At 42.5% G+C, this 22689-nt stretch overlaps 1 protein-coding gene across 1 annotated transcript in view; it reads right to left on the bottom strand.

Moving 5' to 3' along the window:
* The window catches only part of LOC129833661 (nuclear GTPase SLIP-GC-like), a 41114-nt gene that overhangs the window by 6230 nt on the left and 12195 nt on the right, over positions 1-22689 (bottom strand). Inside the window, exons 7-19 of the mRNA XM_055898378.1 lie at positions 22384-22599; positions 17861-18039; positions 17679-17709; positions 17448-17549; positions 16729-16813; positions 16093-16226; positions 15818-15997; positions 13767-13924; positions 13573-13678; positions 7961-8069; positions 7386-7519; positions 1230-1308; positions 890-974 (exon numbers count right to left, since the gene is read on the bottom strand). Coding sequence (XP_055754353.1) covers positions 890-974; positions 1230-1308; positions 7386-7519; positions 7961-8069; positions 13573-13678; positions 13767-13924; positions 15818-15997; positions 16093-16226; positions 16729-16813; positions 17448-17549; positions 17679-17709; positions 17861-18039; positions 22384-22599 — 1598 coding nt within the window. The remainder of the gene's footprint in view (positions 1-889; positions 975-1229; positions 1309-7385; positions 7520-7960; positions 8070-13572; positions 13679-13766; positions 13925-15817; positions 15998-16092; positions 16227-16728; positions 16814-17447; positions 17550-17678; positions 17710-17860; positions 18040-22383; positions 22600-22689) is intronic.

Genomic DNA, 22689 nt, shown 5'->3' with positions numbered 1-22689 from the left:
GAAGCGCGGTTTGGCGGGTCATGTTTCGGAGAACACATGACTTGACCTTCGCCTCCCGAGCCCTTTGGGGAGTTGCAGCGATGAGACAAGATCGAAATTGTGGGTCAAATAAAATACAATACAAAATTATTCATCATTCTAAGGGCTCCCATTTTGGCTGCAGTGTTTCCGTGCGCAGTGTTTCCAAGCGCGTTCTTTTTGTTTATCTCCAGTAAAGACAATAACGATTCTCAGTCTTAAATTGAATTGTTTATTTGAGTATTAGGGTACCTAAGGATTGATTATAAACGTTGATTGACTTGTTTGGATAAGTTTATTGGTAACGTTTGGGATTCATTTTGACCGATGGAAACCGAGTGGATTATTGACTGAAGCCCGCCAGCTAAACTGAGTATTTATGGATATAAAAAATTTATTTAGCAAAAAAAAGGACCATTTGTAATGTAACTGAGACCTTTTGGAGTGCCAATAGAAGAAGCTCTTCAAAGGTAAGGCATGAATTATATCTTTATTTCTGACTTGTGTCCCCACCTGCCTGGTTGAAAATGATTGCTATGCATTTGTGTGCTGGGCGCTGTCCTCAGATAATCGCATGGTTTCCTTTCGCCGTAAAGCCTTTTTGAAATCTGACACCGCGGCTGGATTAACAAGAAGTTAAGCTTTATTTTGACATATTGCATGTGTATTTTCAAGATTGTTAAATATTTACAATTCTGTAGTTTGACTTTGGCTCCCTGCACTTTCACTGGATGTTGGTCAGGATGTTGGACGCTACCGTCCCACCCATCCTAGAGAAGTTTTAAAGCGCGGCTCATCAGTGTTATGGATTGAACCTACTTTGTTTCGGACTTTCTAATGTATGGTTTTATGTGGAGCAGTGAGTCTTTACCATTTCTCATCTTCAACATCTGTGATGGGTTTACCCATCATTTTTTCATAGGCGCTCTTCACTATCTCATAGTGCTCAGATATATCTGTAACAAAGAAAATACATTATTTTTGGGGGGTTTTAGTTTTTCTAACCTTACCCTAACACTTACTTTAACCACTCACTAACATGATTTTCCGTCCTTTACTACTACTACTGGTATGTCATTGACATTTGGTATTGTAATTGGCATTTTCAGCTGGAAATTATACATGTATAACCTGGAATATTATATATGTATTTGAAGCATACAGACAGCATCCAATCCAAAATGTGATGGAAACAAGTGTATTTGATTTACCTGGGAGGGGTAGCTCATTGTGGAGTGACTGCTTCATAGCTTCTTTTAGTTTAGACCTTATTTCCTGCACAATGTATTCCTAATGGAAGTAAAAAGGAGACGTAATAAACATTTTCTTCCGTTTTTTTTAAAGAAGATCAGAATTCCAAGGACCTTTTGTATTTTATAATTTTGACAGTACTGGGGTCCTGCCACAAACATATTTTTATATCCTTATGACATTGTGTGTACATTTTCATTAAACATATAATTTAACAGCTGATCACATACACCTACACACTTGCTAAACCAAACCATGTAACAAATTCAAATAGTGTGTTTTCATTCAAATAATTGTGTTTTCTCTGAGACAATCTCTATTTTGGCGTGTTCCACGTCATGTTTGTCCGACATCTAGGAAGATTTTAAATGATGGTTCACCCAAATTACAAAATTACATATTGGTCTCCTTACCTTGTAAGCAGTCTATGGGCAAGGTATGACAGCAATCCATGCATTTGTTTTAATTACCACTGGCCACTGTTTCAATGCTAAAGTTTTTTGCATTCGTGGCATGATGTTAGTCAATGGTACCAATATTAGCGTTTTCGGTCTTCCTGTCCAAATCATCCTAAAGTATCTAAAAATTGATTGTGTAACTTAATGAAGTTACTTATAGATGATTCAGACTTCAAGTGTGCAAATTTAAATTTGTCCCTCAGTTTTAAAAGGGAAACTGGATGCAAAAACTATAGAGTACATTCCAAAACAGAGTTTTGTGAGATTTGTGTAATTGAGGTCATCACGACTTCCGCCGATGTCGGCCCCTCTCCTTGTTCGGGCGGCGATCAACGTCACCGGCTTTCTAGCCATCGCCGCTCCATTTTTCATATGCCCATTTGTCTTGTCCCATACACACCTGGTTTTCATTTCCCCAATCAATCTACTTGCATTTAATCCTCTGTTCTCTATCATGTATTTATGTGTTGTTGTGGTGTTATATTACGCGCTTTACTTTTGTTATGTTCCGTGTTTTGAGTACGTTTGATTTATGTAGTGCTCTCGTGTTTTTGGAACGAAAATAAAAGTGCGCCTGTTAACATTACTCTGCTCTCCTGTACTCTGCTCTCCTGCACCTGACTTCGCCTCTAGTACACCCCTTGACAGAATTACACAACTCTATTGAGTCAGCAGGAGCAGGTAGCCCGGTTAGAGGAGTCGAGGAGCGCATCCAGGAACATTCGGCCATGTTACAACATCTTGGTGCCATGATGGATCGCGTTGTCCAGACCATGGACCGCTGGGAGAGACAGGAAGTCTCTCCAGTCCCTCGACCAGCACAACCGGGGTTGTCTCCACCCGTTCCATCCGGAAAGAATTCCAGTGGGATGCGTCCCTCCCTTCCCAGGGAGTATGATGGAACAGCAGCACCAGGGATTCCTGTTACAACTGGACCTCTACCTGGCCACTGTGCACCCAGCTCCCTCAGGAAGGGAGAGAGTGGCTGCCCTCGTCTCCTGCCTCACAGGAAGAGCGATGGAGTGGGCAAACGCCGTGTGGAGAGAAGGAGACACGGCGTCAGACCACTTTGAGGAGTTCACCCGTCGCTTCCGGGCCGTCTTTGACCATCCACCCGAGGGCAGAGCGGCGGGGGAAAGGCTCTTCCATTTGAGGCAGGGGACGAGGAGCGCCCAGGACTTCGCCCTGGAAATCCGGACCTTGGCCGCCGGAGCAGGCTAGAAAGACAGGGCCTTCATTGACCACTATCGATGCAGCCTATGAGAGGACGTCCGACGTGAGCTGGCCTGCAGGGATGCCACCATTTCCTTTGACCAACTGGTGGATTTGTCCATCTGGTTGGATAACCTGCTGTTCACCTGCGGACGTCCAGAGGGGGCTCTGTCGGTTCCATCTTCCAGCACCCCCGCTCCGGTGCCCATGGAGTTAGGAGGGGCTGCTCATAGGGAGACTGGAGGAGGAGCCATCACGTGTGCCATCTGTGGCCGCAGAGGACACACTGCCGGTCGGTGCCGTGTTGGTTCCTCTGGGTCGAGGCAACAGGCAGGGCACTCTGGCGTCACCCCAGGTGAGTTTGCACCACACTCATCCAGAGTCCTCTGTTGATCAACTGTTTGTGCCTGTTTGTTTCCCTGAGTTTTCCCCACATTCCCAGCATAAGGCGCCCGTCGATTCAGGCGCAGCTGGGAATTCTATCGACAGAGCATTAGCCATTAGGTTAGGGATCCCCATTTTCCTATTGTTAGACCCTCCCCGGTACATGCTCTAGATAGTCGACCATTAGGGTCTGGGCTAATCAAGGAGGCCACCATCTCCTTGGCCATGGTTATGCAAAGGAATCATGAGCAGAATCGGTCTCTTCCTCATTGACTCTCCTGCGTTTCCTGTGGTACTAGGCCTTCCCTGGTTGGCTCTGCATAACCCCACTATTTCCTGGCAACAGAGGGATCTCACGGGGTGTTCGCGAGAGTGCTCAGGGAGGTGTGTAGGGGTTTCCGTTGGTGCTACCACGGTGGAAAGTCCAGACCAAGTCTCCACCGTGCACATCCCCCCAGAATATGCCAATTTGGATCTCGCCTTCTGTAAAAAGAAGGCAAATCAATTACCACCTCATCGACGGGGGGATTGTGCGATAAATCTCCTGGCAGACGCTGCGCTTCCCAGGAGTCACGTGTATCCCCTGTCGCAAGCGGAGACGGTGGATATGGATACATATGTCTCTGAATCCCTGCGTCAGGGGTATATTCGGTCCTCTACTTCACCCGCCTCGTGTTTCTTTTTTGTGAAGAAGGATGGAGGTTTACACCCGTGCATTGACTATAGAGGTCTCAATCAAATTACTGTGAGGTACAGTTACCCGCTACCTCTTATCACCACGGCGATTGAGTCAATGCATGGGGCGCGCTTCTTCACAAAACTGGATCTCAGGAGTGCGTATAACCTGGTGCGTATCCGGGAGGGAGACGAGTGGAAGACAGCGGTCAGTGTACCACCACAGGGCATTATGAGTACCTCGTCATGCCGTACGGGTTGATGAATGCTCCATCAGTTTTCCAATCCTTTTGTAGACAAGATTTTCAGGGACCTGCATGGGCAGGGTGTAGTGGTGTATATCGATGACATTCTGATATACTCCGCTACACGCACCGAGCATGTGTCCTTGGTGCGCAAGGTACTTGGACGACTGTTGGAGCATGACCTGTATGTCAAGGCTGAGAAATGCCTGTTCTTTCAGCAGGCCGTCTCCTTCCTAGGGTATCGCATTTCCACATCAGGGGTGGAGATGGAGAGTGACCGCATTGCAGCCATGCGTAATTGGCCGACTCCCACCACGGTAAAGGATGTGCAGCGATTTTTAGGGTTTGCCAATTACTACCGGAGATTTATCCGGGGTTTTGGCCAGGTTGCTGCGCTCATTACCTCACTGCTGAAGGGGGGTCCTGTAAGGTTGCAGTGGTTGGCTGAGGCGGACAAGGCTTTTGGGCAGCTAAGAGCTCTGTTTACTTCGGCTCCCGTGCTGGCCCATCCGGATCCCTCTTTGCATTCATAGTGGAGGTGGACGCGTCCGAGGCTGGGATAGGAGCCGTGCTCTCACAGCGCTGGAGCACTCCACCGAAACTCCGCCCCTGTGCTTTCTTCTCGAAGAAGCTCAGCCCAGCGGAGTGTAACTATGATGTGGGGGACCGGGAGTTGTTGGCTGTGGTTGAAGGCGTGGAGACATTGGCTTGAGGGGGCTAAACACCCTTTCCTCATCTGGACTGACCCCCGCAACCTGGAGTACATCCGGGCAGCGAGGAGACTGAATCCTCATCAGGCAAGGTGGGCCATGTTCTTTACCCATTTTGTGTTTACCCTATCCTACAGACCAGGTTCCCAGAATAAGAAGGCAGACTCACTGTCCCGGCTGTATGACACAGAGGAGCGGCCCATGGATCAGACTCCCGGCCTCCTGCCTGTTAGCGCCGGTCGTGTGGGAGCTGGATGCGAACATTGAGCAGGCGTTGCGTACAGTGCCCGCTCCCCTTCAGTGTCCCGTTGGGCACATGTACTTTCTGTCTGCTGTCCGTGACCAGTTGATCTATTGGGCCCACACGTCTCCCTCCTCTGGTCATCCGGGGATCGGTTGGACGGTGCGCTGTCTGACTGGGAAGTACTGGTGGCCCACTTTGGCTAAGGACGTGAGGGTTTATGTCTCCTCCTGCTCGGTGTGTGCCCAGTGTAAGGCTCAGAGACACCTGCCCAGAGTTAAGTTACATCCCTTACCCGTTCCACAACGACCATGGTCACATCTGTCAGTGGATTTTCTAACAGATCTTCCTCTTTCACAGGGAAACACTACGATCCTGGTCGTTGTGGATCGTTTTTCTAAGTCCTGTCGGCTCCCCCTCTCTGCCCGGTCTTCCTACGGCCCTACAGACTGCGGAAGCCCTATTCAATCACGTCTTCTGGCACTACGGGGTGCCTGAGGATATAGTGTCGGATCGGGGTCCCCAGTTCACGTGGAGCGTTCATGGAACGTCTGGGGGTCTCGATCAGCCTTACCTCAGGTTTTGGCATCAGGGTCAGACCGAGACTCCTGCGGTGGACGACTGGTTTAGGCGCGAGGAGGAGACATGGGAGGCCGCCCGTGTCCATCTCCAGCGAGCCGTGCGTCGCCAGAAAACCAGCGCGCTCCGTCACCGCAGTGAGACGGGTCTGGCTCTCGACCCGTAACCTGCCCCTCCGCCTGCCCTGCCGAAAGCTGGGTCCGCGGTTTGTGGGGCCATTTAAAGTCCTGAGGAGGGTGAACGAGGTATGTTACAGATTACAACTTCCACCCGATTACCGTATTAACCCCTGGTTCCATGTGTCTCTCCTCAGGCCGGTGGTTGCTGGTCCGCTCCAGGAATCTGAGGTGCGGGAGGTCCCTCCGCCCCCTTTGGACATCGAGGGGGCCCCGGCGTACATCGTTCGTTCCATCCTGGATTTGAGGCTTCGAGTGGGGGGCCTTCAGTACCTTGTGGAGTGGGAGGGGTACGGGCCAGAGGAGATGTGCTGGGTTCCGGTTGCAGATGTTCTGGATCCTGAACTACTGTGGGAGTTTCACCGTCGCCGGCCGGATCGCCCTGCGCCTCGTCCTCGGAGTCGTCCTCGAGGCCGGTGTGCCGCTGGAGCCGCGCGTCAAGGGGGGGTACTGTCACGACTTCCGCCGAAGTTGGATCCTCTCCTTGTTCGTTCGGCGATCAACGTCACCGGCTTTCTAGCCATCGCCGCTCCATTTTTCATATGTCCATTTGTCTTGTCTTATACACGTCTGGTTTTCATTTCCCCAATCAATCTACTTGAATTTAACCCTCTGTTTCCCATCATGTATTTGTGTGTAATTGTTTCATGTTATTGTGGTGTTTTATTATGCGCTTTACTTTTTATGTTCCGTGTTTTGAGTACGTTTGATTTATGTAGTGCTCTCGTGTTTTTGGAACGAAAATAAAAGTGCGCCTGTTTACATTACTCTGCTCTCCTGCACCTGACTTCGCCTCTAGTACACCCCTTGACAACAATTTACATTAGGGTTGGATTTGGATTAAAATAATGCCAACCTGATACTCTAACACAGGATTGTTTATGCCTAGGGATAATTATCTGTACGAAAAAACAGCTGTGTTGATTCACTCTATCCAATCATTGCAGCAAACCGTGAGAGAGAACTGCCCATTATGCAGCACCTCGGACTTGTTAACATTGGCGATGTCTTGTCTTATGTTGAAAGAACACGTATCCCCTAAGTCCTTTATGGAGAGGCCACTTGCTGATGTGTTTGATAGTGATCACTCCAGTCTGCCACTGTTTTGGACAAAATTAGAATTGAGACGATGCGCACTTGCATACCAACTGCCACTTGTCAATATTTCACAATTCTAAACCCATTCGCGAGCACCTTGTGTCCCCTGCGGCCTGTTCTGAAACATGATTCGCTATGAAACTCTTACGTGAACTGAACTCTGTTACATTACCTGTTTTCAAAAGTCAAATCAAATTTTAAATGCAGGTGAGCTGGTTCTACTCTTTTTGGGAATTATCTGGTGTTTTGTGGTAAACTGAGTGTGTCGAGCATAAGACCTATGGTGCCCATATTAATACTTCAATAATTGAATTGGAACAGTGACATAAGTATCCTACGCTGAGCGTGGTTAGGAGCGTCAGCATCTTCCCCTTAGCATCGTGGAACATGGTGCTCTTTGATGACTCAATGTGACTCTCGAGAATGTCCTGCATTCTTTTTAGGGATCCTTTCCCATGTACATTTGAAGCCTCTAAAAATCAGAAAAAAAGTTTACAAAGTAAGTTATATAAAGTTATGGTTATGAGGTCACTGGGTCATTGCTATCCAATGATTGTTAAAGGCATAGTTCAGCCAATTGACATACAGTATTTAGTGATTTTTCCTTACTACTGCAATCCACCCTTTTTGCTTTGTTAAACTATCAACGGCCAAAAAACTATTTAAGCATTTTTCAGACATAAAACAAATCTCAACCATTTACCATGTTTAAAATATCATGCCCAAATCATAATTTGCTGGCAGTGGCTAGTTGAACAGAACTAAAGTGTGTATTGCAGTCACTCCTTGTGCACAGATTGTTTTCAGGGTTAAGGAAAACATTTCTAAATTTGTGGAACTATTGTTTTATGATTGCTATTGACATGCATATTAAAAGGTAATTATAGTGACAGTATGATACTGACAGACTGACCTGTATAGGAGGGGAGCATGGAGGTCATGATTGACTTGATGAGCGAAGAGTAAATTTCCTTCTTCCTCTGGACGATCTCATGTTTAAGATCTGCCTTCAATTTGTGTTCCTTTTTGACACCAGAAAAAATACTATTATGAATATTAGTCTTTAACATTACACTTTACTTGACTGCCATTATTGGAAGGTCATAAATAATTACACTGGTGGCAAGCAGAGCATAGCACAGTACATCCAAGGGTGTCATTAAGGGGGGGAAAACATTAATGATTCATGCCTAAATATAGCTAGCTACATAGCTTGCTAGCTACAGGTAGCTGCCTACCGTGGACTCACTCGGCCAGAGCAGTAATTATTAACATGATGATGAGCTACCACTACCAGCTATTGCTAGCTAATTAGCTATTATTTAGATATTATTAGAACTGTATTCCCCAATATTTGCGTGATATTTGTTAGCTAGCTAGACTAAAATTAAAACCTAACATGTAGCCTACCTATCCATACTGTAGATGCTACTACTACTACTGCTGTAGACAGATCCCAACATGTGTCTACTACATGAAGCAGACCTGGGAGGTGAGCCAGTTGTTTTGGAGCAGCAGCAGCATAACTAGACCATTTTTTAATTGTAAAGTTAGGCACATGATAACTTAGACACAGTAAAATATGTATTATATTTGATATGTATACTATAGATGTTTTGTATGGTAACCTTTGTAGGAGCGAACATTAAACCTAAAATTCCCTTTGTTTACTCACTTCCTAGTGCCTAGAGAGCCCCAGGTAGGCAGAATGTCAGCAGAAAGCTATCAGACAGACTCTGATGCAGGGAGCAGGAGGAGGAGTTAAAGAGTAGCAGCAGTGCCAGTGAAGGAGTGACAGAAGAGATTGAACACCAGGTAAGGGAAAGGAAGAGTATGGACAGATTCAAAGTGAGGAAGATGAGGTTTTAGAGGATCCAGCACTGTGGCCAGAGAAAGTACAAGACCATGAAAGGGAAGCTATTGTTCGCAGACTAGCCAACAGGTGTGGTGAGGAGACAGAACTGTATAAAATCATGCCCCCAGACTCAGAAGGCAAGCCATTCCCCAACTATTTACAGTATAGTAAGTCAGCAAACGGAAGAGAAAAGGTGCGGAGAGACTGGCTTCGTTATAGTAAGAGTGTAAAGGCATTATATTGCATTCCATGTGTTCTTTTTTCGCATGAGCAAAGTAAACCATCACCCAGTTCTCTGAATAGTAAGGATGTCTAAATATATCATCAGTGAAATGGCAGAGAAAGTATGACAAACTGCCAGAGCATGAGGATGGTGTGTCTCACAAGAACTGTTACTGGAAAAGGAAAAATCTGCAGCATACTGTTACAACAGCTACAGGTATAGACAGTCAGCTGCAGAAACAAATCCGGTCAGAAATGTATAAAAACAGAGACTTCTAGAAAGGATTGTGGATGTGACACTGTACTTAGCATCTAGGAATCTGCCATTCTGGGGGAAAATCACTCAATCTTGATGATGTGCATAATGTACATTACCTAGGCTTACTTGAACTGTTGTCAAATTATGACCCGCTTTTACGTGAGCACTTACAGAAAGTCAGGGACAAACAGAAATGAGCACGACTGACTCATTACCTCAGCCCTGAGAGACAAAACGAGTTCATAGGAATATGTGGTCAAAGGGTTTTGAAAACAGTACTTGATGAAAGAGAAGATGCAATCTACTACTTGGTTATATGTGATGCAACACCAGACATTTCCCACACTGAGCAAAATGTATTATTGGTGAGATATGTACACAAAGATAAAGTTCAGGGAACAGGTGAATGGGAAAAAAATTACAATTGTCTTGAATTTAAAGACTTTGCTAGAAAGACAGGCAGTGAAATGTCTGTAATGATTTTGAGTGCATTGGAAGGGCATGGTATTGACATAGCAGATTGCTGTGGTCAAGGCTATGATAATGGTGCAAATATGTCAGGGAAAGTGAAGGGAGTTCAAGCACACATACTGCAAAAGTATGTGTGGCCCGAATCCACGGGCCACATATTCACCTTGTGCCTCCCATACTCTTATTCTTGTGGGTGTACATGCAGCTCAGTCGTACCCAAAAATATCAACCTTGTTTTGGCTGAATAAATTGTCTTTACAATCTGTTCATTGCCAGCCCAGAGCGATGGGCCATTCTCAAGGAAAAGACTGGCTGCTGTCTTAACCGCCTTTCAGACGCGATGGAGTGCGCGTATTGCTGTGGTCCGACCAGTGGCAACTCATTTACCGTCTATCATCAAGGCCCTAGACATGCTTCTTGCTACCTGCAGCCTGACAAACAGAGCCAAATCTGAGGCAAAAGGTCTGAAAAGTTACTTCATGTCTTTCAGGGCTTTCTCTTCCTGCTCACTTTCTGGGTAAAGGTTTTGCAGTGCATTGAGAATAGAAGCCTAATTCTTCAGTCAGGAAATATTTCTCTGGACACTGAAGCAGCTCACATTAAGACACTACAGGAAGAATTACAGGCTCTGCGTAATCAATGGGACGCTCTTCTGGCAGAATCCTCCATGGTGGCAAATGAAATGGGTGGAACTACTCAGTTTCACAGTGAACAGAGAAGCCGCCAGAAAAAAAGAAAACGTTTCCCTGATGAGACTGAAGATGACATAGCTAAGGAACAGACGCTGGATTTCGCAACACAGTGTTTTATGTGGCTCTGGATAGTATAATCATTAATTTGGACATGCGGTTCCACACAATTGCAGCTATATGCGAGGAGTTTTCAGCAATACTTTCAGGAGTTTTCAGCAATACTTACATTTAGGAAAATGATTGAAAACCAAATGTGTGTATCTTGCCACAAATTGAAAAACAAGTACTCCAAAGATCTCACAGATGGATTTGAAAATGAAGTGCGACATCTAAAGACGATATATGGTGCCCCTTTTCCAGATGGTCTTTCTCATGTATAGCTCCTAAATGCCATCCACAAGAAGCAGCTACAGAGCATTTTTGGAGAGATGTGCATTGCACTGCGAATCTCCTGTACAATGCCTGTAACAGTTGCTGGAGGTGAACATGCCTTCAGTAAGCTGAAACTTATAAAGAACTATCTCAGATTTACAAATGTACCAAGACAGGTTCAACAGCCTTGCCATCCTTTCAATTGAAAACCAGTTAGCTAGAAAATTAAACTTTAAAGACATTATAAATGAATTTGCTCACAAGAAGGCTCGACGCTGGGCTCTTGGTGCTGTGTAAGCTCTGAGTTTTGTTTACAGGGAACAAACACAAGAAAAAATTTCTAAACCTGTTCTACCCAAGCCTGCCCGGGGATGGGCAAAATACTGTTTCCGAGTATTTTCTGTTATGGTTTTTGTCCTGTTGAACTTACTCAGTAATGCCCACATAATGTATTGACACTACAGTTGCAGTTTCACTGATGCTTGTTCTCTCTAGGTACCACATTTATGCCTGCAGTCCACATAGTTCAGGAATTTTTTTAATGTATTATTATTTAGGCATGTATTTAGAAATTATGCATAGGGCAGAAGAGGGTTAGCCTTGTTTATAAGAGTTGGTCAGAAAATATTTATCATTGGTCATTTCTTAATTAAAACTGACAATACCATATATTTAAAAAATAAGTCACCAATTGTGTTGTTATTTATAATAAAGCATCATAACAATCTCATGACACAGACAGCTTATGTTAACATTAGGAACCAAAAATGTTTGCAATACTGTTAGTATACAATTGAAGTCAGAAGTTTACATACACTTAGGTTGGAGTCATTAAAACCCCTTTTTTAAACACTCCACAAATATCTTGTTAACAAACTATAGTTTTGGCAAGTCTGTTAGGACATCTACTTTGTGCATGACACAAGTCATTTTTCCAACAATTGTTAAACACAGATTATTTCACGTATAATTCACTGTATCACAATTCCAGTGGGTGAGAAGTGTACATACACTAAGTTGACTGTGCCTTTAAACAGCTTTGAAAATTCCCCAAAATGATGTCATGGCTTTAGAAGCTTCTGATAGGCTAATTGACATAATTTGAGTCAATTGGAGGTGTACCTGTGGATGTATTTCAAGGTCTACCTACATCATGGGAAAATTAAAATAAATCAGCCAAGACCTCAGAAAATAAATTGTAGACCTCCACAAGTCTGGTTCATCCTTGGGAGCAATTTCCATACGCCTGAAGGTACCACGTTCATCTGTACAAACAATAGTATGCAAGTATAAACACCGTGGGACCACGCAGCCATCATACCGCTCAGGAAGGAGAAGCGTTCTGTCTCCTAGAGAGTAACGTACTTTGGGCGAAAAGTGCAAATCAATCCCAGAACAACAGCAATGAACCTTGTGAAGATGCTGGAGGAAACAAGTACAAAAGTATCTATATCCACAGTAAAATTTGTCCTATATCGACATAACCTGAAAGGCCGCTCAGAAAGGAATAAGCCACTGCTCGAAAACCGCCATAAAAAAGCCAGACTATGGTTTGCAATTGCACATGGGGACAAAGATCGTACTTTTTGGAGAAATGTCCTCTGGTCTGATGAAACAAATAGAACTGTTTGGCCATAATGATCATCTTTATGTTTGGAGGAAAAAGGGGGAGGCTTGCAAGCCGAAGAACACCATCCCAACCGTAAAGCACAGTGGTGGCAGCATCATGTTGTGGGGGTGCTTTGCTGCAGGAGGGTCTGGTGCACTTCACAAAATAGATAGCACCATGAGGAATGATAATTATGTGGATATATTGAAGCAACATCTTAAGACATCAGTCAGGAAGTTAAAGCTTGGTCGCAAATGGGTCTTCCAAATCGACAATGATCCCAAGCATTCTTCCAAAGTTGTGGCAAAATGGACAACAGAATCAAGGTTTTGGAGTGGCCATCACAAAGCCCTGACCTCAATCCTATAGAAAATGTGTGGGCAGAACTGAAAAAATGTGTGCGAGCAAGGAGGCCTACAAACCTGACTCAGTTACACCAGCTCTGTCAGGAGGAATGGGCCAAAATTCACCCAACCTATTGTGGGAAGCTTGTGGAAGGCTACCCGAAATGTTTGACCCAAGTTAAACAATTTAAAGGCAATGCTACCAAATACTAATTGAGTGTATGTAAACTTCTGACCCACTGGGAATGTGATGAAAGAAATTAAACCTGAAATAAATAATTCTCTCTACTATTATTCTGACATTTCACATTCTTAAAATGAAGTGGTGATCCTAACTGACCTAAAACAGGGAATTTTTACTCGGATTAAATGTCAGGAATTGTGAAAAACTGAGTTTAATTGTACTTGGCTACGGCATGTAAACTTCAGACTAACTGTAGGCAAAGGATGAAGGTGGAAACTAGAATCTGTACAATTGTAGTATAGAGCAGCAGAAGCTTATAGTTAGTACATTTAATATCACATATTGTTCAGTACCTTATTTTAATCTGAAACATTCTGATTTCTATGTTAGGGGCCCAATAGTTTTTTCTTCTTCAATGGGCCCCAAAATCCTGGCAACGCCCCTGGTACCATCTATGATACAATTTCACAGTTAACTACCAACCAAATGTACATAACACAGTTGTATTTCCACAAACCTCAGTTTTGAGGAATGCCAGCCGAGGAAACATGGTTTCTTCATCATGGCGCTCTAAGAGGATGCTGAAATTATCAATCTTTGCAGAGATAGATTTCTGAGATTTCCTAGAAGACATGATGATAACCGTGTTATTCAAGTGGTGGATCTTTGCCCCAATAAATGTGTCTGTAAGGCACGTAGAACATAACTTACTTGAATGTTTTTGAAAACATATTTTTAATGGCATCGCACAGAGAGCTGCTCAGAGAAGCATTCATGTTTGTTTTTACTCCATTTGTTGACCTGCAGAACCCCTGGCCATTGCATACAGCTCTCAGCGTCTGGTGGTACCCCCCTCCTCCTTTTCCTTTCTGAAAAAACATACAACTATCATCATTTTGTCAGATTGGAGAACAGATTGGAGTTTTCCTTATTTCATCTTGTTCTAAGAGCAGCTCTTTCCTCCATGAAAAAAACAAATGTGATTGGCTAAGGTTTGGCAAGAAATGCATTCCAAGTAATTCCAATTAAGTTTAGAGTTAGGGGTTGGGGTGGGATACGAACCAGGGACCTTAAATGAGCTTTCATCCAACCAATCACATTTGTTCGAATCAAATTTTACTTGGCACATGCTTCGTAAACAACAGGTGTAGACTAAAAGTGAAATGTTTTCAATACAGAGAGAGAAAAAATAAATAATAGAAACATAATAACACAAGGAATAGATTAATGTTAACTTTGCTATATACGCAGGGTACCAGGACCAAGTCAATGTGAAAGGTAATTGAGGTAGACATGTACATATAGGTTGGGATAAAGTCACTAGGCAACAGGATAGATAATAAACAGTAACAGCAGCGTATGTTATGAGTCAAAAGAGTTACACTCAGAACAAGATTGAATAAACAGTGCTCAGATCAGTGGAGACTCCATCATTGAGCACCACACTTTTAGGTAAAAAAAGGTTTTGGAGGCTTGCCTGTTTTGTTTGTTATTTTGGCATTAATACGTGTCACATATCAGTTTGCAAACAATGTAAAAACATTTAATTGAGTTAATAAAGCCGCATACAAACATGGTCTATTTTTTGCTTTCTTGAGTAAGGCACCTCCAAAATGCAGATGTTTTAGCCTAGCTCAGTGCTTTCTGTGGTGGTGGGGCTAGACAGCAGAAAATACAGAGCGTTGCACCTGATTTTCAGTCATGATTGGTTCAATTTTCTGTCACTCATGGGACAGTACGTCATCCCCAATTCTAAGGTTAGAGCTCGAAAATGTTAGCCCCTTGTAACGCTCCTCCTCTTCGTCTGATGAAGAGTAGTCAAGATCGGACCAAGGTGCAGCGTGGTAAGTGTTCATTATAAATTTAATGAAATACGAAACACTCTACAAAACGACAAACGAACAGTTCTGCAAGGTGACATACACTAAACAGAAAACAACTACCCACAAACACAGGTGCAAACAGGCTACCTAAGTATGATTCTCAATCAGAGACAACGATCGACAGCTGCCTCTGATTGGGAACCACACCAGGCCAAACACATAGAAATACAAAACACGGACAACATAGAACACAAGACATAGAATGCCCACCCCAACTCACGCCCTGAACAACCAAAATAGAGACATAAAAAGGATCTCTAAGGTCAGGGCGTGACACCCCTTGGCTTCTGCCATGGAGTTATATTAGAAGTGCCCATCCAAGAGGCTCAAGGTCATTGGCCACAGATAAAAAGGTTCTAACTTGGTGGTGCGCAAATAGCCTATAACCTGTTTTAGAGAAATGTAATCATCGAAAATTGTAAGAGCTTTCATTGTCTGTTTATATGCCCCATTTATTATCCTATGGTTCTGACGTGTACAGGGAGAACACTGTAAGAACGGCCCATGTTCTGAATTCTGTCGCTGTACATTTCAAAAGTGCTGAACAAATAGTTATATTGACTACGTCCGTCGTTGCTTTCTCATTAATGTCTTAAATCGAAATTATGGATTGCCTCTTATCCGCTTGTCGCCCCCTTATGCTATAGTTTGTACATCTTAATTGTCAGTCGAAACCACATTTGTTTAAGCAAGTCTGCCATATCAGCTATATTTTATGTGTAGTGGCTTTGCTTGCATGCATCCCACTTTTTTTGTTTGTTTTCCCCACCAAGATGTACATGCTAAAATCGCCACTCGCTCAGATCAAAATTGAATAAGTAAAATTCCACTGAACCCTGCTAGAACCTTATGGCCCAGCCTAAGGTATCATTGACTTACTGGTGCTATCACTTCCTCCTTGGCTCTTGTCACACATGTCTTCTCTGACTCTAGCACTCCGGCTGAAAGACACTTGTCAAACTCCATGTGAATGTCTGACATGAACTGGTCAATGTTCTGGAGCTCATCTTCCAGCCTTCGTTCTAGAAGCTTGTGCAATTTTTTTTTCCCGGTCTCCATCTTAAACACAACAGAGAACAACCAATCCGTAAATATATTGAGATGGATGAAGGGTACATTCATTTAAAAAAAGGCTAATGCATTAAAGGCAATACCGATTTGGTGATCCCATGGTTTACCACGTGGACCATGGAGAGGATCCCATAGGCTCCAATCACATAGTCTCTCATCACTTTTTCTGACCGTTGGTCATTCAGGCTTTTCAGCAGAGCTCTCAGCTCAGGTATCTCTGAAAATGAGATGCATTTTGTCATTTTTCTGTTAATGTACAATAATCTTTAGGTCAACAATCATTGTATGAGCAAAGAAAGCTGTTGTTAGATTCATATTCAGGTTGAGTATATTACTTTAGAACAATTTATAATAACAGCCCCAACTCCAATAGATTAGGTGCAAAGAGATGGTATTTGCAAACTGTGCCGGTTTTACTTTCGGTCTTGTTTAACCTTTTAAACCTTTACCATACCCTGACACTTACCCTAATACATATTCATTATACAGTACCTAACCTTTCAAGGTTCTTGTGTCCTAGAAGTCATTTGCATAAGTTTGCCAAAAAAACATTGCATGTAAATGTTTTTTCAAAAGTTGTATTTCAATGTTTTGCTAAAATGTATGTGAAGTTTAAAATATATATATATTTGCAGTTTTTTTTGCTGTTTGCAACAAACAATCGGTTTGCACGTATTCCTATTGGAGGTTTTGTTGCACAATAATGCAAGTGATCATACCTGTCTCTTCTTGTCTCAGAATGCAGTTATTATCCTTCTGGAATTCTTGAGAACTAACAGTAAACACCTGCATTTCATCAATAGCCTGAATGTATTTCAAAGATGAAGTGACAAAAGAAAAACAATGCATCAATATACTTAGCAATCACTCTTCAGTCAATCATTGCTGAAGTAGCTGAACTGGTTCTTTTGGAGTTACTTCAGGGACATTTCCAAGTTTTTGAATAATACAAAATTGCATTTACCTATTCAATGAACTTTCGGTCTAAGAATTTGAATGCCATTTGAATGGATTTTATATTATTCTAATTCAAGGGAACACCTTTGTCTTCTGACAGATAACGTCATTCTAACACGAACATGTTGCCATGAACTATCAGTTCTTTAGCATTTTTCTCATTTCATGTCCAAATCACTTTAAAGTAATTTTATTGAGCTACACAATCAATTTGAGACGCTTTGGGATGCTTTGGACATAAAACACAAAAAAATGCATTGATTTTTGGACACAAAGCTAAAACATTTGCATGTGGAGACAGTAGCTAGGTAAACAAAATAAAAGCATGGATTGCTGTCTTACCTCGTCCATACACTACAAGGCAAGGAAACTATCCCTTTAAGTTAAAACTGGACCTTTTTCTGGTTTCAATCAATCTATACATCTGAACCAAAGATCCTTTATAGATTCTTATTTGGTTCAAGAAAATAAAAAATCTTACTTCATACGGGTTGCTGTAATTCTCTTGAATTTCCATCTTGGCTTGTTGATTTCGGTGCAATATGCATGCACGTTTCTGCTCCTCTGAATCGTTAGAAGAGTCCTAATTGCATGTGAAATAAGAGGAGACCATGGGAGATATCCATACAGTGACATATTCAATTCTCTATAAACCAATTATTTGTTTATAGTTCTGTAAACAATGTATTTGTTATATTTTGTGTAGCTGTACCTCTATGTGAAGGTCTTCATCATCCATTTCACTGAAATTGGATTTTGTTCTTTATTAGTGATGTATAAGCAGTGAAAATATGTCTATATCTGGGTAGGTAATTGTAAACAAATATTTGTAAAGTAATCGCAATATATTAAACTGTTAAAACAGTAATAACATTTGAGTTTAAAATGTCTCACAGCATATAATTGTCTGGGTTGATGTCGTCTGTCTTAGTACAGATGAAGGTGATGTTCTGACACTGTCCACCAGGACCCATATTACTGATGCTGTTGTCCAGCATATTCCATGCATCCCTGTCAGCCGCAGCCCGGTCAATGTCAGCCACGACCCACACAGAGGAGCACTTAGTAATGTACTATTAAAAAAAACATGGTGTTCAGAAATGTTATTTAGAATGTTAAAACAAAAATTGTAACAGCTGAGGTAAAATAAAACATTGGACATAGTGTAAAATATTTGAAGCCATAATCAAAATTTCACTCATCATTCAAGCTGATTCTTTTTAGGTGTACATGATGAGTTGAATGCCAGTGGTTCTAATGCTGGAATTCAATCTAACCCACTGTAGTAATGTTTACAGTGATGTTATTTGGAGAGAAAAAATAGCCGCACTCACACACACACACTTCTTTGAAGTAGGTTTTTATAGCCCTAACGAAAATGTAGTTAATAAACTGCATTTTACCTACTGAATACCTACTGGATTCATGTTACCTGATCAAATTGCTGTACAATGATCTGATGCACATTCAGATGTCATAAATCAGCAGTGCAGAGCTCTCCCTGTCGTATATCGTGCCTTGATTGTATTACTGTTGATGATATCTGGAAATGTGCATGTACACCCTGGTCCATCTACTGTTGCTAGCCCCAATTCTGACTTGTGCTCCGATATCTGCTTCACTGATTTCTGCTCTCGTTAAAGCCTGGGTTTTCTGCACGTTAACACTAGAAGCTTATTACCTAAAATTGATCAATTGAAAGTGTGGGTTCACAGCTCCAATCCAGATGTGTTGGTCATTACTGAGACGTGGTTAAGGAAGAGTGTTTTGAATACTGATGTTAACCTTTCTGGTTAAAACCTTTTTCAGCAAGACAGATCTTCCAAAGGTGGGGGAGTGGCAATCTTTACCAAGGATCACCTTCAGTGCTAGGTTATCTCCACCAAGTCTGTCCCCAAACAATTTGATTTACTGGTTTTAAGTATTAAACTTTCAAATAGCTCTTTATTGAGTGTTGCTGGGTGCTATCGTCCTCCATCAGCACCGGCCTGTACCCTACCTGCCCTAAGCTCTCTCCTGGCCCCTTACACCAATTCTGAATGTGTCCTGCTAGTTGACCTAAACTGGGACATGCTTAAACCAACTGACCAAGTCCTAAAGCAATGGGAGTCCCTAAATCTTTCTCAGATTATCACCAATCCCACAAGGTATGACTCCAAACAGAAAAGGCTACTCTCCTCAATGTTATCCTCACAAATAATCCTGATAGGTATCAGTCTGGTGTTTTCTGTAATGACCTTAGTGATCACTGTTTTACAGCCTGTGTTCGTAATGGCTGCTCAGTGAAACGACCTGTCCTGATTTGTCATAGACGCTTGCTAAAAAATTAGAGCAAGCCTTCCTTCATGAACTGGCCTCTGTAAAATGGTATAGAATCAGCTTGATCCCCTCTGTCAAAGACGCTTGGACTTCCTTTTTTTGATATTTTCAGTGGTATTGTTAACAAACACGCCCCCATAAAGAAAATGAGAATTAAAAACAGGTTCAGACCCTGGTTCGACCGTGATCTTGCAGAGTTACTCCACCTCAACAATTGCATTTGGCGAAAGGCTCAGCACACGCATACTCAGACTGACTGGCTCTCATTCAGACAAATTAGAAATAAGTGCACTCAGGCTATCCGGAAGGCCAAAGTTAGTTACTTTAAGAAGCAGTTCTCTCTCTGTGGGTCTAACACCAAGAAGTTCTGGAAAATGGTTAAAGACCTGGAGAATAAACCCTCCTACTCATAGCTGCCCATGTCCGTTAAAGTTGATGATGTGGTTGTTACTGACAAGAAGCACATTGCTGTGCTCTTTAATCACCACTTCATGAAATCAGGATTCCTATTTGACTCAGCCATGCCTCCTTGCCGTCCAACATTTCCTCATCTCCCACCCCTTCTAATACGACTATCCCTGATGCTTCTCCCTCTTTGTACCCTGCCAAGCTACAAAGTTTCTCCCTGCAGGCAGTCACTGAGTCTGAGGTGCTAGAGGAGCTCCTGAAACTTGACCCCCAAAAAACATCTGGGTCAGATGGTTTAGACCCTTTCTTCTTTAAGGTTGCTGCCCCTATCATCGCCAATGTTTTTTTAACCTTTCTGGGTAAGTTCCCATTGCTTGGAAGGCAGCCATGGTTCGTCCTTTATTTAAAGGGGGGGATCAAGCTGACCCTAACTGTTATAGGCCTATTTCTATTTTGCCCTGTTTATCAAAAGTGTTGGAAAAACTTGTCAATAATCAACTGACTGGCTTTCTTGATGTCTATAGTATTCTCTCTGGTATGCAATCTGGTTTCCGCTAAGGTTATGCATGTGTCACTGCAACCTTAAAGGTCCTCAATGATGTCACCATTGTCCTTGATTCTAAGCAATGTTGTGCTGCTCTTTTTATTGACTTGGCCAAAGCTTTTGATACGGTAGACAATTCCATTATTGTGGGCCGGCTAAGGAGTATTGGTGTCTCTGAGGGGTCTTTGGCCTGGTTTGGCCACTCTCTCAGAGTGCAGTGTATAAAGTCAGAAAATCTGCTGTCTCAGCCACAGCCTGTCACCAAGGGAGTACCCCAAGACTCAATCCTAGGTCCCACGCTCTTCTCAATTTACATCAACAACATAGCTCAGGCAGTAGGAAGCTCTCTCATCCATTTATATGCAGATGATACAGTCGTATACTCAGCTGGCCCCTCCCCGGATTTTGTGTTAAATACTCTACATCAAAGCTTTCTTAGTGTCCAACAAGCTTTCTCTACCCTTAACCTTGTTCTGTCCACCTCCAAAACAAAGGTAATGTGGTTCAGTAAGAAGAATTCCCCTCTCCCCACAGGTGTGATTACTACCTCTGAGGGTTTAGAGCTTTAGATCTCATACAAGTACTTGGGAGTATGGCTAGACAGTACACTGTCTTTCTCTCAACACATATCAAAGCTGCAGGCTAAAGCTAAATCTAGACTTGGTTTCCTCCATCGTAATCGCTCCTCTTTCACCCCAGCTGCCAAACTAACCCTGATTCAGATGACCATCCTACCCATGCTAGATTACGGAGACATAATTTATAGATCAGCAGGTAAGGGTGCTCTCGAGCAGCTAGATGTTCTTTACCATTCGGCCATCAGATTTGCCACCAATGCTCCTTATAGGAGCACTCTATACTCCTCTGTAAACTGGTCATCTCTGTATACCTGTCGCAAGACCCACTGGTTGATGCATATTTATAAAACCCTCTTAGGCCTCACTCCCCCCTATCTGAGATATCTACTGCAGCCCTCATCCTCCACATACAACACTCGTTCTGCCAGTCACATTCTGTTAAAGGTCCCCAAAGCACACACATCCCTGTCACTGATATTTTCAGTTCGCTGCAGTTAGCTACTGGAACGAGCTGCAACAAACACTCAAACTGGACAGTTTTATCTCAATCTCTTCATTCAAAGACTCAGTCATGGACACTCTTACTGACAGTTTTGGCTGCTTTGCGTGATGTATTGTTGTCTCTACCTTCTTGCCCTTTGTGCTGTTGTCTGTGACCAATCATTTTTGTACCATGTTTTGTGCTGCTACCATGTTATGTTGCTACCATGTTGTTTTCATGTTGTGTTGCTACCATGCTGTTTTGTTGTCTTAGGTCTCTCTTTATGTAGTGTTGTTTTGTCTCTCTTGTCGTGATGTGTGTTTTGTCCTATATCTCTATGTTTTTTTGTTTTTTTAAATCCCAGCCCCCGTAGGAGGTCTTTTGCCTTTTGGTAGGCCGTCATTGTAAACAAGAATTTGTTCTTAACTGACTTGCCTAGTTAAATAAAGGTTTAAAAAAATTCAATAAAAGAAAAATTAACAATACACATGTCTTAAATGCATAATTTAGCTTGAATGCAAAAAGTACTAAAAATGTATTCTTAAAATAAATTGTTTCTTCTTTTTGCTTTTTGGGGTTCTGCATAAGCAAAAAAGAACTCCATACCTACTGTAAACTATGGTGGGGGATCTTTGATGTTATGGGGCTATTTTACTTCAACTGTTCCTGGGGCTCTTGTTAAGGTCAAGGGCATCAGGAACTCTACCCAGTACCAGGACATTTTAGCCAAAACCTATTTGCCTCTGCCAGGAGGCTAAAATTTAGATGCAAGTGGGTCCCAGCAAGACAATGACCCCAAGCACAAATCAAAATCCACAAAGAAATTGTTAATAAAACATATTTTGGGGGTGAAAATTAATATACGTTTAAATAAACCTTTTGAAGGTACATTTCTTTGCTTTTAGTTTGAAAAACATGCGCTGACAATATACAATATAAAATAACTTCATTTTGGTAAGGAAAGCTTAAACAAAACCATTCTCTGATTAAACCACATAAATACCACACTACAGCGTACCTTCAGGTTCGATTAAATTGAGACCTACTGTAAATGCATTCAGAAATTATCACAAAAGTAAATGATTACCGATTCCCACATCTCATCTCTGGCCTTGTTGCAGTCTCCAGTTCCTGGAAGATCCACCAGCACAATGTGTTCCAGAAGATCCTTGGAGTTTGGCATCTTGATGGTCACATACTTCACAAGTGGCCAGTAATGTATCTGGGATGATTTATATTGTTTCCCATGTATCTTTCTTTTGCTTCGTATGTAGCAGGCGATCTCTGTAGAGAACTTTGTGGCCTGTCAAATAATGTAATATTATTCTTAAGTCACACTCTACCCTTTTACAACTTTCTGGTATATTTAATAAAATAATTGATGGCTATTATG

Source organism: Salvelinus fontinalis, chromosome 34, assembly GCF_029448725.1.
Source record: "Salvelinus fontinalis isolate EN_2023a chromosome 34, ASM2944872v1, whole genome shotgun sequence".
In the NCBI taxonomy this organism is placed as follows: Eukaryota; Metazoa; Chordata; class Actinopteri; order Salmoniformes; family Salmonidae; genus Salvelinus; species Salvelinus fontinalis.
The sequence above is the reverse complement of the archived record's forward strand: the minus strand, read 5'-3'. Positions and strand labels throughout refer to the sequence as shown.